Source organism: Bufo gargarizans, chromosome 11 (assembly GCF_014858855.1).
Source record: "Bufo gargarizans isolate SCDJY-AF-19 chromosome 11, ASM1485885v1, whole genome shotgun sequence".
Lineage (NCBI taxonomy): Eukaryota > Metazoa > Chordata > Amphibia > Anura > Bufonidae > Bufo > Bufo gargarizans.
In genome coordinates, this window is record NC_058090.1 from 29,967,084 (window position 1) to 29,983,983 (window position 16,900).

General features: G+C 43.8%; 1 protein-coding gene across 1 annotated transcript in view; it reads left to right on the top strand.

Annotated features, from left to right (window-relative positions):
• The window catches only part of CEP170B (centrosomal protein 170B), a 72,405-nt gene that overhangs the window by 28,605 nt on the left and 26,900 nt on the right, over window positions 1-16,900 (top strand). Inside the window, 8 exon segments of the mRNA XM_044272187.1 lie at window positions 3,169-3,247; window positions 5,259-5,317; window positions 6,919-7,060; window positions 9,024-9,136; window positions 12,875-13,349; window positions 14,901-15,610; window positions 15,612-15,674; window positions 16,641-16,820. Coding sequence (XP_044128122.1) covers window positions 3,169-3,247; window positions 5,259-5,317; window positions 6,919-7,060; window positions 9,024-9,136; window positions 12,875-13,349; window positions 14,901-15,610; window positions 15,612-15,674; window positions 16,641-16,820 — 1,821 coding nt within the window.

Here is a 16,900-nt window from a genome sequence, read left to right on the forward strand (position 1 = left end):
TTTTATGCGCGTTTTTGTCGCGCGTTTTTATGCGCGTTTTTTGTAATAGTAAACGCGCGTTTGACGCGCGTTTGGGTGATTGACAGCAGTGTTGTCCAAAGAGTCTATGGCCCAAACGCGCGTCAAACGCTCCAAAAAAAGCTCCTGTACTTGTTTGAGCGTCGGGCGTTTTACAGCGCGATCGTACGTGCTGTAAAACGCCCAGGTGTGAACCATTCCCATAGGGAATCATTGGTTCTGGCCTGTTGTGCGTTTTACAGCGCGTAGGAACGCGCTGTAAAACGCTCAGGTGTGAACCCAGGGTTAAAGAGCACCTGTCCCCTCTCCTCTTGTGAATGGAGTTAAGGGGAATGAGATGCTCACAACTGAATTTTCAGGAGTGGAGCTAGGTTTTAAAGAGGACCTCTCGCCTCTCCGGTTCTGTCTGTTTTAGCGAATACTTGCATTCCCCACATAATAACAATTCTGGAGCATCTATTCTTACGATTCTTAATGTGCCATTCCTTTATTATTCCTGCTAGAATTTATGAATGAATTGCCAGCAGTCTGCAATGAAGGTCCAGATGGGTGCTAACAGTGGGTGGGTGGGGTGTCCTTGCACAGTCTGAGACTATCCAATCAGTGCTGCCAGCGTCACTGGGCAGGGACACCCCTCCAACTGGTAACACCCATCTGGACCTTCATTGCAGAATGCTAGCAATTCATTCATGACTTCTAGCAGGAATAACAAAGAATGTCAAATCAGAGTCATAAGAATAGATGCTCCAGAATTGTTATTACATGGGGAATGCAAGTAGTTACGAAAATTGACAGGTCAGGAGAGGGGACAGGTCCTAATTAAGTGAACACTGTGTTGCTTAAATGTGAACAAATATTCCTTTGTGTACCAGAAGGGGGTGCTGCTTCTTAAATGGTATTGGGCTCATTGAGCACCATGATCAGAGCTGATCGGCTGGGGACGCGGTGGTCAGAGCCCAGACAATTTGATATTGATGACCTATCCTGAGGATAGACTATACATATCAAATTCCTGGATTGTCTTTGTAATGCAGGACAGGTCAGGTTCTTCGAAGTAAGACCCCCTCCCCCCTCTATAAACTCATACTTCCCTAATGGTATATATGAAAGTGTGTTTTCTGAACTAGACAATCCCTTTAACAGGGGCGGACTGGCGATATACCCTACTGGGAAATTCTCCAGTGGGCCGCTGCCCAGGGGGCCACCCAAGGCCCCCTCTTGGCCGCTGGTCAGGTACATAGAGATCTGATGCTCTCAGCATTAATGTAGGAGCACCAGGCACTTATGCACCTGGCCAGCAGCCGCTGGTGCCCTCCTGAATTCGACTGTATTGCCTTCCTCAGAACGGTGGTCCAGTTTCAAACTGTGGGACAGGCAGCGGTAGTCTGTGCTGCACTGTGGTATTGGGTTCTGCTGGGGCGGTATTATGTTCTGCACTACAGTATTGCAGGCCCTGTCTATTTGTATTTCACCGCTTTCTGTAAGTTTCGATCCACCTGTGTAAGTCGTGTATCGGGGTGGGCTCCCCAGGATACAGTGAAGTCATGAACGAGGAAAGCAACTCCAACACCAAAACAGAATTTTACTTAAATGTGGCAATAAACACAACCACAAATGCTGAGAACATACAATACATTTACATACACCCAGCCCGAAGGCTGAGACCCTTGTGCTGCACAGCACGGCGCCCTCCGATGGATGCAGGAGGAAACGGCAGTAATTTATCTACTGGTGGGCACAACTCAACTGCCACACCTTACCTGTTATTACCCTAAAAGAACAAGAATCGCTGTATGGGTGTGTGGTACGGGTTAGCCTGCGGTGCAGCACAACAGCTTACAATCTTACACAGATCTACAGTATTCCCCCTCCCATAACTGGTCCTGTAGCATGTGCCTGAGTAAAACGCCAGCCTGGCTTGAGTTTGTGCAAATTTGATCAGCTCTCCAATGTGAACTGTCACTTTAAGTTATAGAGTCCCTGCAATGAACACTTTTGGCCTGACACAAACAGAGACCCTAACTAACTAACTACAGGCCTGGTCTCAGTCTCTAGGTGCCAACACTGTAATGATGTGCGTGCACGATCTTACCGACCCGGGTCTACTCTGCATCCGCTGGTGACTCTGAACAGAACAAATGTTTCTCTAAGGCTGGGTTCACACCTGAGCGTTTTACAGCGCGTTCCTACCCGCTGTAAAACGCACAACAGGCAAGAACCAATGCTTCCCTATGGGAATGGTTCTCACCTGGGCGTTTTACAGCGCGTACGATCGCGCTGTAAAACACCTGACGCTCAAACAAGTGCTTGAGCTTTTTTTTGGGCGTTTGTCGCGCGTTCCCGCACATAGATATTCGGGAACGTGCGACAATGTGTGCACGCCTGTCTCTGTATGCGCGATTGTAAACGCCCGTACAATCGCGCATACAGAGCGCTCGTTTCAGAACGCTCAGGTCTGAACCCAGCCTAACAAGCATGCGGTGCCGCAGTGTATGTTGCCTTGTTCCTCTGCTCTCATTAGCGCTCGTGAAAGCAATCCTCGTTCCTCTGGACAGGATCAGCTTCACTTAGCTGCAGCTCTGGTCACTCACACCTGGATGCCGTCGGATTCACTGCTCACACAGTTCCTCAGTGTCTCTCACAGCCTCATTATAAGATGGCTGCTGCCTTCCTCTCCAGACTTGTAACTCCACCCCCTGAGAGTTCCCAACATCACATGAAATGCAGTCTGTTGCTGTGCTTAGGAAACAGCGGCATCTTGTGGCCAAACAGCAGAATGTCAGTCCAGATCCTTTAACTTCATTTAAACAAACACAATGTTCAGACAATGAGTGCCGTTTCCCCATCTCACACCTGCAACACCGGGCCACTTTTAGTTTTTTTTGTATGTATGTTCCTAGTCCACCCCTGTCCTTTATCTTGTGGCAGAGGCTGCCATTTTGGTTAAAATGAATACAAATTAGATCATTGGTATATGAGCTTCTCCATTACATAGGGCCTAGCTTCTCATCCTGTGGTACGGGTATTTGAACTGTGCTTACGTCATGCTGTGCTTTCAATGGGCAGTATATATGGATAACCTATCTAACTTATTTTGAATTATTTCTAATTCTTCATTAATTAAGGCATTCCTCCTCTTTCTCTCCACAGACATTTGTGAATGACGTGAGGATACCAGACCAGAGATACATAACCCTTAAACTCAATGATGTCATCCGCTTTGGCTACGATATCCTTTTGTAATTCTGGTATCGGCGGCTGGGTTTACGGCTCAGTTCTTTCTGTTGGCAGACGGTTTGTGCAGAGGCACGCTAAGGTCAGAGGAAAGCAGTTTAGAGACTGCAGCCACGTGAGTCAGGAGGACTTCTGAGAGCATTGATGACTTCTGTAGGGCCTCTAAAGGAACGCATTAAGGCAGTGGCGTAACTAGAGGTCTATGGGCCCCAGGGCAAACTTTGGATTGGGGCTCCCCATTAATCTGCAACCCCATTACCCCGCCCCCTCCCTCGCTCTGTATATGTATCATTTGGCCCCCAGACTGTATATATTTTATTTGGCCCCCACCCAGACAGTATATATTTCATTTTGACCCTTGTATATAATTGAATGATTGGCTGTCCGTGTCCCCCTCTCGCTCTGTATAGATTATATTTTGTTGTGGCCCCCTATATGGCTGGTGCGGGTCCTCGTTTCTAAATTCAGTTCAGCTGCCACCCTCTCTGTATAGATTTTATTTTCTTTTTCTGCCCCCCCCCCCCCCTCTAAATTCAATTAATAGTGCCGGGTGCCCCAGTATGGTGCGCAGCGTGTGCATACCTAAAAAAAAAATAATAAAAAATACTTACCTCTGCTCTGTTCCGCGTTCGGTCGTCCTATCTCACTGGCAGCATCATCACGTCTTCCCACGAGACCTGTGACCTCCAGCGCTGAATCTCGCCGACATTGACCAGAAAGGGTGTATGTATGGGGATGTGCGCAGCCGCACTAGCCACTTGCTTTTTAAATAGACAAAGCAAAGCGGAGGGAGACTGGGCTCGCTAAAAGCACTTGCAGGCCCCCCTCCCCCGCCCGGTCGCACCCTCTGCGACCGCGATTGTTACGTCCCTGCATTAAGGTCAACAGCTAGACTACTGGTGACCTCTAAGAAGGATTTTAGTGTAAAATACTGAAGGCAACAACCTTTGGCTATTGTACCAGGCTACATGTATTACAGCAGTATTCTTCCCTGGAAGCATTGCTTCTAGGGAAGAATACAGAGCCATATGGAGGTGCATAGACTGCCTATGGATCCATCATCGAGATCTGTAGGGAGACTTCATGTACCACCATATCAGTTTTGAGCATAAAGCTTTAAAGGCTATGGACACCTTTGGGGCATTTTTGTATGATTGCATTCAGTAGGTCTTTCTTAAAAATGTTTATCTGTTTCTGAGATACAGGGTTAATAATCAGTCTGTTTGCAGGCTGTCAGTTTGTTTTCTTTTAATCCTGTCCACTGACAGCTCATGTGCGGCTTAAATAAATGTTTATGGGGTCAGGAGATCAGAGCTAAGAGCTACACATGAGACATCAGATGATGGGATACAAAGAAAACAGAAACTGACAACCTGCAAACAGACTGATTTTGTAATAATTCTCTACTGAAAAAAAATGAGTTTTTAGCCCAAAATGAGTAAAATGCACCAAAGGTGTCCATAGCCTTTAAAGCTTTATGCAATCATTAAAACAAATGCCCCCGCTGGTGTCCATAGCCTTTAAAATGGAGATGAGCAAATTTCTTGAAATTTGTTTCCTGTCCGATTCAGCAAATTTTTCAAAAAACTTGATTCTGGTCCAGAATGATTCTACCTGAATGGTCCAAATCCCTGAAAATGGGTAAATAGCAGTCTGTGGTCTCCTAGGAGTTAGATTTTTTTTCTGAAAAGAATCAGAGAATAAATGTAAGTTGTTGATGGAGAGAGAGACCCCCTTGTAGTCAGTAAAGAGTGGAAGGGTCGATCATTTATTGTAGTGCTTCTCACAATTTCCTGCCCAACTGCATATGTTGGAGATGGAGTAGTCAATGCATTATATCTTGAAGAGGATGTAACAGGGAGGACTCGCTGAGAACAGGAGCTTGGTCCAGTCTTCAAGTGCCTTCAGACATACATAGTTCATGCAGTTTGTGTCTATGTTGCTGGGAGTTGGCATTTCGTCATGGAGTCCTGGTGTTGATGGCTTTTCCTTATCTACATGTATACATTTTAATATGTACGTGTTGGAACAGATTCAGCATAAGGTCCCAGAGGAGGCATTAAAGGTCTGTAATTACATAAATAATCTTAGTATGAAAGAGCATATGTCTGAAAACTAATTGACACCAATGCATACTGTTTGGGTGAAGAACTGATCATCATTAAAGGATAACTGTCATATTATTTTTTTTTTGGAGTATTGGATTGTGGTGACATCTCCTTGGTGGCCCTATTTCAACTTTTCACTGTGTATTCAATTACCCCTTAATTCCACATTTTTGTTCCCTGTACTGCCTACTTTTACTTGTGCCTAAAAAAGGGTTGCTAGGCATGGTCCGTCTATCAGCGTGCAAGGTCAGATTACTGACAGCCAGGGACTGTAAGTAAATGATTAAAGCCAGGTCCTCCCCAGCAGCTCATAACAGTGCCTGGGCTGTGTGCACTTCTCCCTGTCCCTGCGCTTGGCAGACGCTCCCTCACTCGGCAGACTGGGACAATGCAGAGTTGAAGCAGCGCAGAGCAGGGAAGGGAGATCTGCCGTCTGCTCAGTGTATAAAGGAAAGCAACATGTGGTAATAGGAGCCCTTTGTGCTGCAGGAGATTAACCCCTTAGGGGAGAGGTATCTGGTTACTGACACTTTTGGGGGGCTATTGTTACTGGCTAGTGAGGGCAGTGGCGGCCATCTTAACTGAATAGTGAAATTGCAGTTTTATGCAGACTGGTTGCTAAGGGCTGAATCTTATTAAATAAGGGGTGAGTCAGTCTAATAGTAACTGATTCTGAAATATCATGTTATTAGTAACTACATATATAAAAATTTAAATTAAGGTCTAAATGTGACAGTTATCCTTTAAGAACAACTGGTTATTCCTCGCCCAACATCTGTTTATATAGTCTTTTATTGAGTTTTCCATTTCAAAAGGTTAAAGAAAGTACATTACAGTTTGTTTAGACTGGCTGTTCCCAAGAAAATAAACATTTCCTTGGGTCTACCTTCCATAGGAGCATCAGAAGATCCCTTGGTCTACTGGTGGGCCAGCCTAACCTTGCAGAGTTTCTGTTCACACTTTAAAGGGATTGTCTTGGTGTTTAATATTGATGATCTATCCTTGGTATAGGTCAGCAGTATGGAATCGGTGGGGGCCCAACGCCTGCCACCCACCCCCAATTGTTTGCAGCTTACCAAGCACAGCACCTTCCATTGTATTATGGCTGTGCTTGGTATTGCAGCTCAGCTCCATTCACTTGAATGGTACTTGGCTGTGCCAAGGCCACGTGACCAATGAACATGATGTCAGTGGCCTAGGAAGAGGCCGCGGTACTCTGAGCGCCTTTGTCTCTTTAAACTGCTGATCGTTGGGGGTGGTAGGAGTCAGGCCTCCACTGATCAGATATTGGTGACCTTTCCTGAGGACAAAAGAGTTGCTGAAGATTGCAGCTCCTTCTTTCTTTTGATTGGAGTCTGTCCCAGGTTTCATTTTTGCTCCTAAGGATAGACCCCTATGAACATTTTACGACCTTTTATCCTTAATATGTATGGTAATTCTGATAGCCAAGTGATCTAACAAAATACCACAAAATTACCATATGGTTGTGCCGAATGCAGTTTTCCAAATAACGATTAAAAAAGCATTCACCTACAGTGTATTATCTCTTTATCTCCAGCATGAGAAATACACCAGCCAACTTCAAATGAGTTTAAAGACACCAAAAACATCAAGGCCGGAGCAAAGCAAGGAACCACCACCCCATGTGGACTCCATGCTAGGGAAACAGGAAAAGGCTGACAAGAAAGCGCCCAGTGGTGGTAGGTCTGCTTGTGTCTTTACTTATATGATTGTCCTTTCTAGGTGTTCGAAGCACCTAACAAATAGGCACATAATAATCTTTATTTATATAGCGCCACCATATTCCACAGCGTTTTACAATTCAGAGGGTTCATGTATGAAAACAAAAGACATCACAACGTAACTAGCTAATATACAACTGAAACACTAGGAGTGAGGGCCCTGCTCACAGGAGCTTACAATTAGGAATGAGTGAATCGACTTCGGATAAAACATCCGAAGTCAATTTGCATAAAACTTCATTCTAATACTGTAGGGAGCAGGAGCTCCGTACAGTATTAGAATCTATTGGCTCCGATGAGCCGAAGTTATTACTTCGCGAAGTCTCGCAAGACTTCGCATAATAACTTCAGAAATTGATTTATGGTGTAAAAAAACATTTCCCGAACTCTGGTTCGGTTCCAATGCCCTATGACACTTGATCTCCTCTATATATTACAAAGGAGCCTCTGTTCTCCTCTATATATTAGTGGGGCCCCTGAGCTAAACATAGAACATATATTATTTATTCAGGCCCCCATATCGATGTGAGACCCCCCCCATCAGACCTCAGATCAGACTAAAAATAAATAATTAAAACTTACCGCTCCTGCTCCACTGCTCTCCATGTCCGCCAGGGTGTCCTGATGTAAGTGCCTTCCCTGCTGGTCTCCAACAGCCCGCGCTGCACAGTCACGTGACCTGACTGCGTACAGCGTAAACCCCGTCTTTTAATCTGACCTTTCACCTTTGCAGGGCTAGGGGGAAATCGCACATCTCTCTGTACAAGTGAGAGGAGATTCTTAATGCAATGTGCTTATACAGGAGAGCTAGGGAAGGCAGCAGCATCCTGGGCACATCCATCATGTACTATAGGGAGGGGTAACCTTGTGAGAAAAGTCTGAAACTAGGAGCAGGTTACAAATTGAACAGCAAGGGGTCTGAAAATTAATGAAGGAGTGAAGGTTGCATACTGAGACTTAGTTCAGTTAATGAGGTTGAATCCCATGCACCAGCCAATAGACAGGTATGTTTTTGGAAGAAACCAGCCATTTTGTTCTAATCCCATACAGTCCATTTAAGAAATGACACCACTTTCAGGGGAGTTATTTCAGACACCTTTCTTTTTCTCTGTGCTCTGCAAACTTGCATATAACACACTAAACTTTGACGTTTCAGGAAATCTTTTGCATTCCTAAGCAAGTTTGATACATGTGTCTTGTGAAGGAATTTTACCGAATAGTATATAGTCAGGGTGGCCACACTGCACTATGTATCAAGCCTTGTTTGTGCAGATTCTAACAAGTGATCTGGCATTAGGTTTTGGCCTGCACTGTATGGATACTGTATAGTGGAAGCTGCAAGGTGACACCACTGTGTAGATATCAGACGTGACCTGTGTTCAGGGACATTATTATATGCACTGGAATTGGTGTGTCTCAATCAAGATTGTCTTGAGATTACCATCAGAGGTGTATCCAGAATACTTTGTGTTGGAATGAAGGTTGGGACGTGCATCTGAAAAAACATTCTTCTATCAATAAATTGTGGGAAGAAATGTTTGGGGACAAATGTGGGTTCTACAGCATGTTTGGTCACGCCAACGTGTTTTTTGTTTGGGTTGCACATCAACAGTTCATGTGTATAGTGGCCAATATTAAATGGGTTGTCCGAAGATTTAAAATGTACCCCTTATCCAAAGGATAGGGAATAAGTGTCTGACCATCGTGGACCCCCAGTGATCATGGCAATAGGGGGCCCTGTGTCATGCTATATGAATGGACCTGCAGCTCCGTTCATCTCTGTGGGACTGCTGGAGGGGAGAAGTTTAAATCTTGGGACAACCCATTAAACATGTGTGTCCATTGTAGGTATTGCAATGTATGTGTATGCAGGTGACAGAGTAATATTTGGCACAATAACTTGATGTATTACTGTCCGTAGAACCTTCGATATATCGCACACCACTATATGGTCAGCCATCTTGGTGGGGAGATGATGACGCTAATAACAAGCATGAGAAATCTGAAGGTAAGAGGCTAGAAGATCACTATCCAGTTAACCATGATATCCATTCATACGAAAGGCTCATTCGTAGGTGGAGCCCTTATTATCTATGGAAACAGGTAACCTCACCGAGGTGCTGATTGCCTCATGACTCAGCAGCTCCTCTACAGCATTGATATACGGAAGTATAATACATGTCATGGGCTCTTATCCCTTCTATTTCCGGCTTCGTTTCTAGCCTTGATCTCATAATCCCTTATGCCTGAATGACTGCATAGCTTGTTATCTTAGGTTATTATAGGCTTTATATTTTATGCATTGGGTCTGTGCCAAGAGGTAGCTGGGTGCTCTCCATATCCTCATTCATCAGGCTGATCGTGTTCAAGGGAGTTTCCATTTTGTTTTTGTTTTTTGTTGTGTGAGAAGATGACATCAGTCCATGAAGGAGAATGTGTGGGCATCAGATGCTCTTCATGATCAGAGATTCCAATGAAGATGTCCCATCTGTGCAAGGATCTGTAGTGGAGATCCTCACTGGCGACCTTACAGATGTATGCATTGTAATAACTCACTGAATTGTATGAGATGAGGAAGAAAGAAGTATGCTGTTTGCCCAGAAACAGCTCTACTCTTATCTGTTGCCTGGTACCGCAACTCAGCCCCATTTAAAGGAGTTGTGCCATAAACTTATTTTCAGTCTAAAGTATATTTTTATCAATTAATCTATCTTCCATTGCTCTTCCTTAGATTTTTTTTAAATTTTATTTATTTTACCTAATTTTCCATTTTCTCTTATCCCCCATGCTTGAATCCTACTTCCTGGTATGTCATGCCTTAGGGCAGTGAGATGTGTCCGGACATCAGCATAACATGTGATACTAGTCACACCCCTTGTCCTTGCCAATGAGGCTTCCTACGTCCTACATTCTAAGTGTCCATTCACACGTCCATAACTGTTTTGCGGTCCGCAAATTGCAGATCCGCAAAACACAGACACTGGCCATGTGCATTCCGCGTTTGTCCGGCACTATGATAGAAATGCCTTTTCTTGTCCGTGGCTGTGGACAAGAATAGGACATATTCTATATTTTTTTTTTTTTTGCGGGGCGGGCCGCAGAACGGAAGTGCGGATGCGGACAGCACATGGTGTGCTGTCCGCATCTTTTACGGCCCCATTGAAAATGAATGGGTCTGCACCCGTTCTGCAATTTTGCTGACCCATTATGCGGATGTGTGAATGGACCCTGTCTCCAACAGCAACTGAAAGTCGAAACTGATTTGTCACAGAGCGCAATGGTAGGCTAATAACGTTTGATAAATGGTGGTATTTTGGGGAAAATCATCTGTTAGGCGGGATACTTTTTTATATTAGTGGCACAACCCCTTTAAGTTAATTGAGCTGAGCTGCAATGCCACACACAGCCCATTGATCAGAGTGGGGTGGTTTCTGGAAATAAACAAATCCTTTAAGTCCATTCAACCCCACTGACTCCCAAGCTGCTACATTACCTCTTTCCGGCCATTGATTATTTGCTATGAATTGCTCTCTTCATTTTAAAGAGGTTCTGCAGCAGCTGGAGTGTATATTATATAATATTTAAAGGTGTTTTCCAGTACTTACATATTGAAGACCTATCTTTAGGATAAGTCCTCAATATCAGATCAGGACTCTGCACCTCCACCGATCTAGTGTTCTGGTCAGCCACAGAAAACATACATACAGGGGATGGAGCTGGAAGCAGAAGGCTGGCTGTGTCACAGTACTCCAGTTTAGCTCCCATTCAGGTGAGTAAGAGCTAATCTGCACTACATTGGTGCTGGAAACTACACCGTGGACAGAGCCTTCTGTCCACTATATAGTTTCCAGCACCATTGGCTGCCTGAAACATCTGATTGGCGGGAGTGCCGGGTGTCGGACCCCCACTGATCTGATATTGGTGACCTCTCCTGAGGATAGATTGTCAATATCTAAGTACTGGAAAACCCCTTTAAAGGCTTGTCTTCATGAAACATGCCCTGTGAGTTCCCTGTACACAGTAGATATCGGTGTGACACCGCTGGCAGTCTTATGTCTGGGGGGACTGTAGAATCCACCCTGAGCGTTCCACCTATTTTATCCTATTCCTTTCCCTATAGATAAATGGCACCCAAAGTCAAAAGTCGCCATGTTGTTTGCTCAGTGCCTGTTAACAGAAACATGATAGATGAATGTAGAAAAAACAGATTTCTCCAGCACGCCTTAAAAATCAGTCCATTATTGTAAATGCATTAAAACGTCTTGTACAAAAGGATAAAAAAAAATTGCCCTTATGACATCTCAACTACATTGGTATACATTCTAATGTGCTCTAAGCCTCGTGTAGTATCTTTTTTGTTCTGTTATATTTGCAATGTAAAGTCCAGTTTATCTTTCTCCAATTTTCTGCTGGTGACTAGGAAGCAAATCCTATATACAAAAGCTTTATAGTCGGCAACGTGATCACTCATTTATTCATCTAGTTATTTTATTTGTTTGGAGAATTACTGCTGTTTGTTCCTACAGGACATAATTGAGGTGATGTCTTGTAATGGACCTCTTAGACAAGCGCGTTAATCGGGTAATCCGGTATAAGAAAAACACAACTGCTTTCTTCTTAAAACAGCGCCACACCTGCCCACTGGTTGTGTGTGATATTGCACCATTCACAGGGGCAGACTAGGAACTTAAAGTGGCCCTGGAAAAAATACTAAAAGTGGCCCCGTTTTGTAGTCAGGTCTAAATTGATGGAAGTCAGGGCCAACATAAGTAGGCGAGGCCAGCAATACCATATTGTGGCACATTATACCTCCCAACAGAGCTAAATACCATAGTGCATCACAAAATACTGCCGCCAACAGCACAAAATACATCCCCAAAATCTTCCACTGGCCGGCCATTAGGAGAGCTCAGGCGGCCCCCTGGGCATAGGCCCACCGGGAAATTTCCCTGTATGGTCTATGGATAATCCGCCCCTGGCCATTCACTTCAATAAACCAAAGCTGCAGACACGATCCATGAACAGCTGTTGGAAGAAAGCAGCCAGGTTATTTAAATTCTGGACAACCCCTTCAATAACTTCTGTACTGTTATCATAAAAAGCAGGTCTGAAGTATTGGACACACAAATAATTATTTTTATAAAAAGTTTAAAGTGAAGCTCCGGGGGCTGCAATGCAAAATTTGTAATCTAGTCTCCCACCTATAATACCTCATTTATAGCACTAGAGCAGAGGAAACTTTTGAGCCCCCTCAGCCTCCAAGACCCAGGTACATCCCGGCTAGCAGACAGCTGATAGGACAGGGTTTGGCTAATGTGTGGGCCAGGAGCCATAGGAGGTACAGAGGCAGCAGTCTCCGGTTAGGCCCCTGTGCCTGAGGGGACCCAAAGGCTCTTCCACCACATAGAGGTGGATGAGTCCTCTAATGTACCTCTTTAAGCCTCACATTTCATATGAAGGCATATGGAGCTCTGTTGGACCTACATACGTCCGGTGGTATTTTGTCTTGGAAGCCTGTCCAGCAAAGTACGAAGGCTGTATGTCTCCATAGTACTAAAAAGCTGCCCAGTCTTCATTCACTGATCCATTGCATTAACAATAGACCTACAGCACATTTCGATATTTTTTATTTTTTTTATAGTTTTTTACACTCTAGCAGTATGATCATCCCAGCTCTATAAGGAAATAGTATCAGAAGTCCTTTTGATTAAGTCCATTAAGCTATAGAATAAATAATTCATTACATACTATCCCTTTTCCATTATGTTTTAGATCAACAGAAAGAAATGTCTCAACATGACTGAAGAAATGAACGGTAACTTAGGATACAAAGATTCTGCTGACCAATCGCTTTACTCATTCCGAAGAGAACCAAGCTACTTTGAAATTCCTACGAAAGACTTTCAGCAACCAGCCAAATCTCCAGAGACTCAAGTCCATGAAATCCCTACTAAAGACACAGACACCACTACTCCCCCCGTGGTGCAGAGCCATGCCTCTTTCACCATTGAGTTTGATGACTGTAGACCCGGGAGAATAAAGATTAAGGACCACGTCACAAAGTTCTCAATGAGACAGAAGAAGCCAGGGTTGAAGGAAACAGGCCCAAATGAAATGATGTCTGTTGAAAATAAAGTAGCTGACTGGTTGGTTCATAATGACCCAAGTTTAATTAGAAGGACAACTCCTGGAGATGATGTTTACAGTACGAAGAGTGACCTTGCCATCCACATTAGCAATCTCAAAGGTAAGTTGGTAAAATTAGAATGCCATCGTTTGTAAAGGTGTCCATATATATTAGATGAAACTAGGTTGAACCCCCCCAATTTTAGAGAGATTGTCTGAAGGATCTAATATGTTTTGCGTGTGTTTAGTTAACAGTCAACTTTCTAAAGTGTATGGATGGCCTAAAGGGCATCTGTCAGCAGACTTGTACCTATGAAACTGGCTGACCTGTTACATGTGTTGGTCCCATGTTCATATGTGCCTGCATTGCTGAGAAAAAATAAGTTTTAAATGAGCCTCTAGGAGCCATGGGGGAGTTGCCGTTACACCTAGAGGCTCTGCTGTCTTTGCAACTGCCACGCACTCTGCACTTTGACAGGACCAGGCAGTGTAAATGTGATCATGCCTACCCTTGACTTCTCCTAAAGTGCAGAGGGCGCAGCAGTTGCAGAGAGAGCAGAGCCTCTAGGTGTAACAACAACACCCCATTGCTCCTAGAGGCTCATTTGCATGTATTAAAACTTCAGCAATGAGGGCACATATGAACATGTAACCAATAGTGTTGACCGAACTTGTGTTTTCAGGTTCGGCATATAACGTTCAGGTTATCTAAGACTTCCGTTAAGTTAAAGTTCGTGGTAGCGGAATCCATAATGGAATTTTTAGATAACCCCAACCTGAACCTTGTACGCTGAACTTGAAAACAAAAGTTCGCTCATCCCTAGTAACCAACACAGATGCCTTCAGCTGCCAAGTGCACATGCAACAGATCAGCCACTTACTTTTTATAGGGACAAATCTGCTGACAGATGCCCTTTAAGGGTAGGGTTCTTTTCCCGATGCATTGGGTTCTCTATGTATTTTGATGGTGTGTGTATCTACAGAGTCCTAGGTAGGTCTTTATTCACTAGGAGACAAAGATTCAGTTCACTTTGTTAATCCTATATCTAAATACGCTGAGTGGCTTATTGCCATCCACTCTCTAGCTAAACATGTCTTGACATTTCCATCACTCTGCTAGTGGATAATAGTTCCATTTAACATAAGAGCACATTTTGTAAACCCCTGGCTTGACAGTTTTACCTATCTGTCTTGCTGGTGTATGGTTTTGAACCATTAAAACTCCACATTGCAACCTGCAGATGGAAATGCATTATTACTCTAAGTGGAAAATAATAAAGCAGAATATCTGCAAAGTTTTTATGTAGATTTCAACTAAAATGTTGAAGAGGTTTACAACCCCTATCCATAAACCCTACAGGGGCATGTGAGGATCCCCCTCTATGAACCAGAATGGAGAACTACCCTGTAAGAGAGCACCTCTTGTTCTGCTCTTACAGAGTTGTTGTCCATATATTACATGGTTGGCCAATCATTTCAATGACCACCATGTTCTAATATTGCTATTACAAGGGAAATTCCTGGCTGGTTGTGAGTTACGTGGCAAATGAGATGTTTGCCAGGTGACCAGACACTTTGTGAAACGCATCTCCTTTATGAAACCGGTTGCTTCCGAAGAGCCAATCCTTTTTATATGTGTTCAATATGCAATCCATTCTGTCCACTGCTTCAGGTAACCGACATGAAGATGGCACTCAGAGCGATTCAGAAGATCCAGCAGGACCTGTTCCAGAAAAGGAGAATGCAGAGACTGATCAGGCCAAGCTTCAACGGCAAATAAAGCGGGAGCCTGAAGAACTGCTGCACAATCAGCAAGCATTCGTGATAGAATTCTTCGATGACGATGCACCTCGAAAAAAGAGGTCTCAGTCCTTCACACATAGTGCAAATGGCTCTCAAAATGAGGCTGAACTTGCCAACAAAGGCAAAAATGACAAAAAGAAAAGCGTCCTAACTGCAGAAAAGCTGACCACTAATGGGACAACCACAGCCCCTGTAGTTCCAAAACCACTGGTAAACTCTTCTTTTCCTCAAAGGTCCAATTCTTTTCGGAGAGAAAAGGGTGAGGATCGAGTAAATACTTCTGGCCCTGTAACGGCAAAGCCTCCAGTGAAGAGTTTTGGTAGCATTGGGAAGAAATCCAAGTTTGCTCAGGAATTTGTGGCCGAGTATTTGCGGGAACAAGCGGAGGTCTTAAAAGATTCGATGGAAAAACCTATGATGTTGCCATTGTCAACAATCATCACACCACCAGTCAGCCATCAAGTACAGTCTACCTTAATGGGGCCATCAGCTCCACCATCTGCGACAGAACCGTCTGAATGTAGACCAGTGAGTGTAAAGAAAACAGAAGAGGAGGACAGCCTTAGTGATGCGGGGACAGTATACTATTGAAACAGACAATCAAGATAAAGAAGTTGAAGAAGCTAGGAAGATGATAGACCAGGTAAAAGTGAAGGCTGACTTTTCCTTAGTTGATCACAAGATTCTGTATAGATTTGGTTTTCCTATTACAGTTCCTTATATTTTTTAAGGAGGTAAAGACAAGGCTGAATAGATAGATTGAGCACTGACGTCCCCTTTCCAGTAGGATCCAAATAATAATCCTGGGTATAGTCGTGGCAGAATTGACACAGGGGAACGGGGGTTAAAGGAGTTTTCCAAAACTTTTTTACTAAAGACCTATGCTTCTGGATAGGTCATCAGTATCTGATTGGTGGGGTCTGACACCCGGGGTACCCGCCAATCAGCTGTTTGAGAAAGCACTCGCACTCAGTGGTGACATGGTCTTATCCAGCTTTGCCTAGGCCATGTGTGTATTTGTCGGTGAAGCTGAGTCACTTCGGGTGGGGGCACTGAATAGTCACTTTTATTCTGCAATCTGTATCCTATTCCTAAGACTGTAATATGACCACTGCAGGCCTTGAAAGGGTTGTCCAGTTTAGAAAAAACACTTTCATACACCCTATTAGGGAAACCTACCCTATTAGGGAAACTACTATAACTGTATGTGGTGCCATTGCTTTACTATTCCTACATGAAATTTATGATTGAACTGAAATAAAGGTCCAGCTGGGCGTTACCGGTTGAGGGTGTGTCCCTGCACAGTCTGACACTATCCAATCACTGCTGCCAGTGTCAGACTGTGCAAAGACACTCCTCCAGCTGGACCTTTATTGCGGACTGCTGGCCGCTTAGTCATAAATTTTTGTCTAAACAATAAAGGAATGGCACAAAATAGAGTCATAAGAATAGATATTTCAGAATTATTATTACATGGGGAATGCAAGTAGGCGCTGAATCAGACATGTCAGGAGAGGCGACAGGTCCACCTTAATATAGATACTAAGCTGTGTGTGGTCAAGGATAATAAAGATAATGTTACATAATTATCCTATTTTTTCACTTGTAGGTCTTTGGAGTCTTTGAACCTGAGGAGTATTCCAAAATTTCTTCTGTGATCTACAGACCAGTCATCAAACTAGAGAAGGAAGAAGCCTTTCTTAATGAAAACAGTATGATTCACAAACCTGCAAGTCTGCCAACTAGTCATTCTGTCAAAATGAATAGTGATCTTCAACCTGATGTCCAGGTAAGTTCATAAGCCATCCTTGACCGGTTGTTGTAGTTGTGTATGAACCTTGTAGTTAAAATTTGAATTGTAATTTTCTG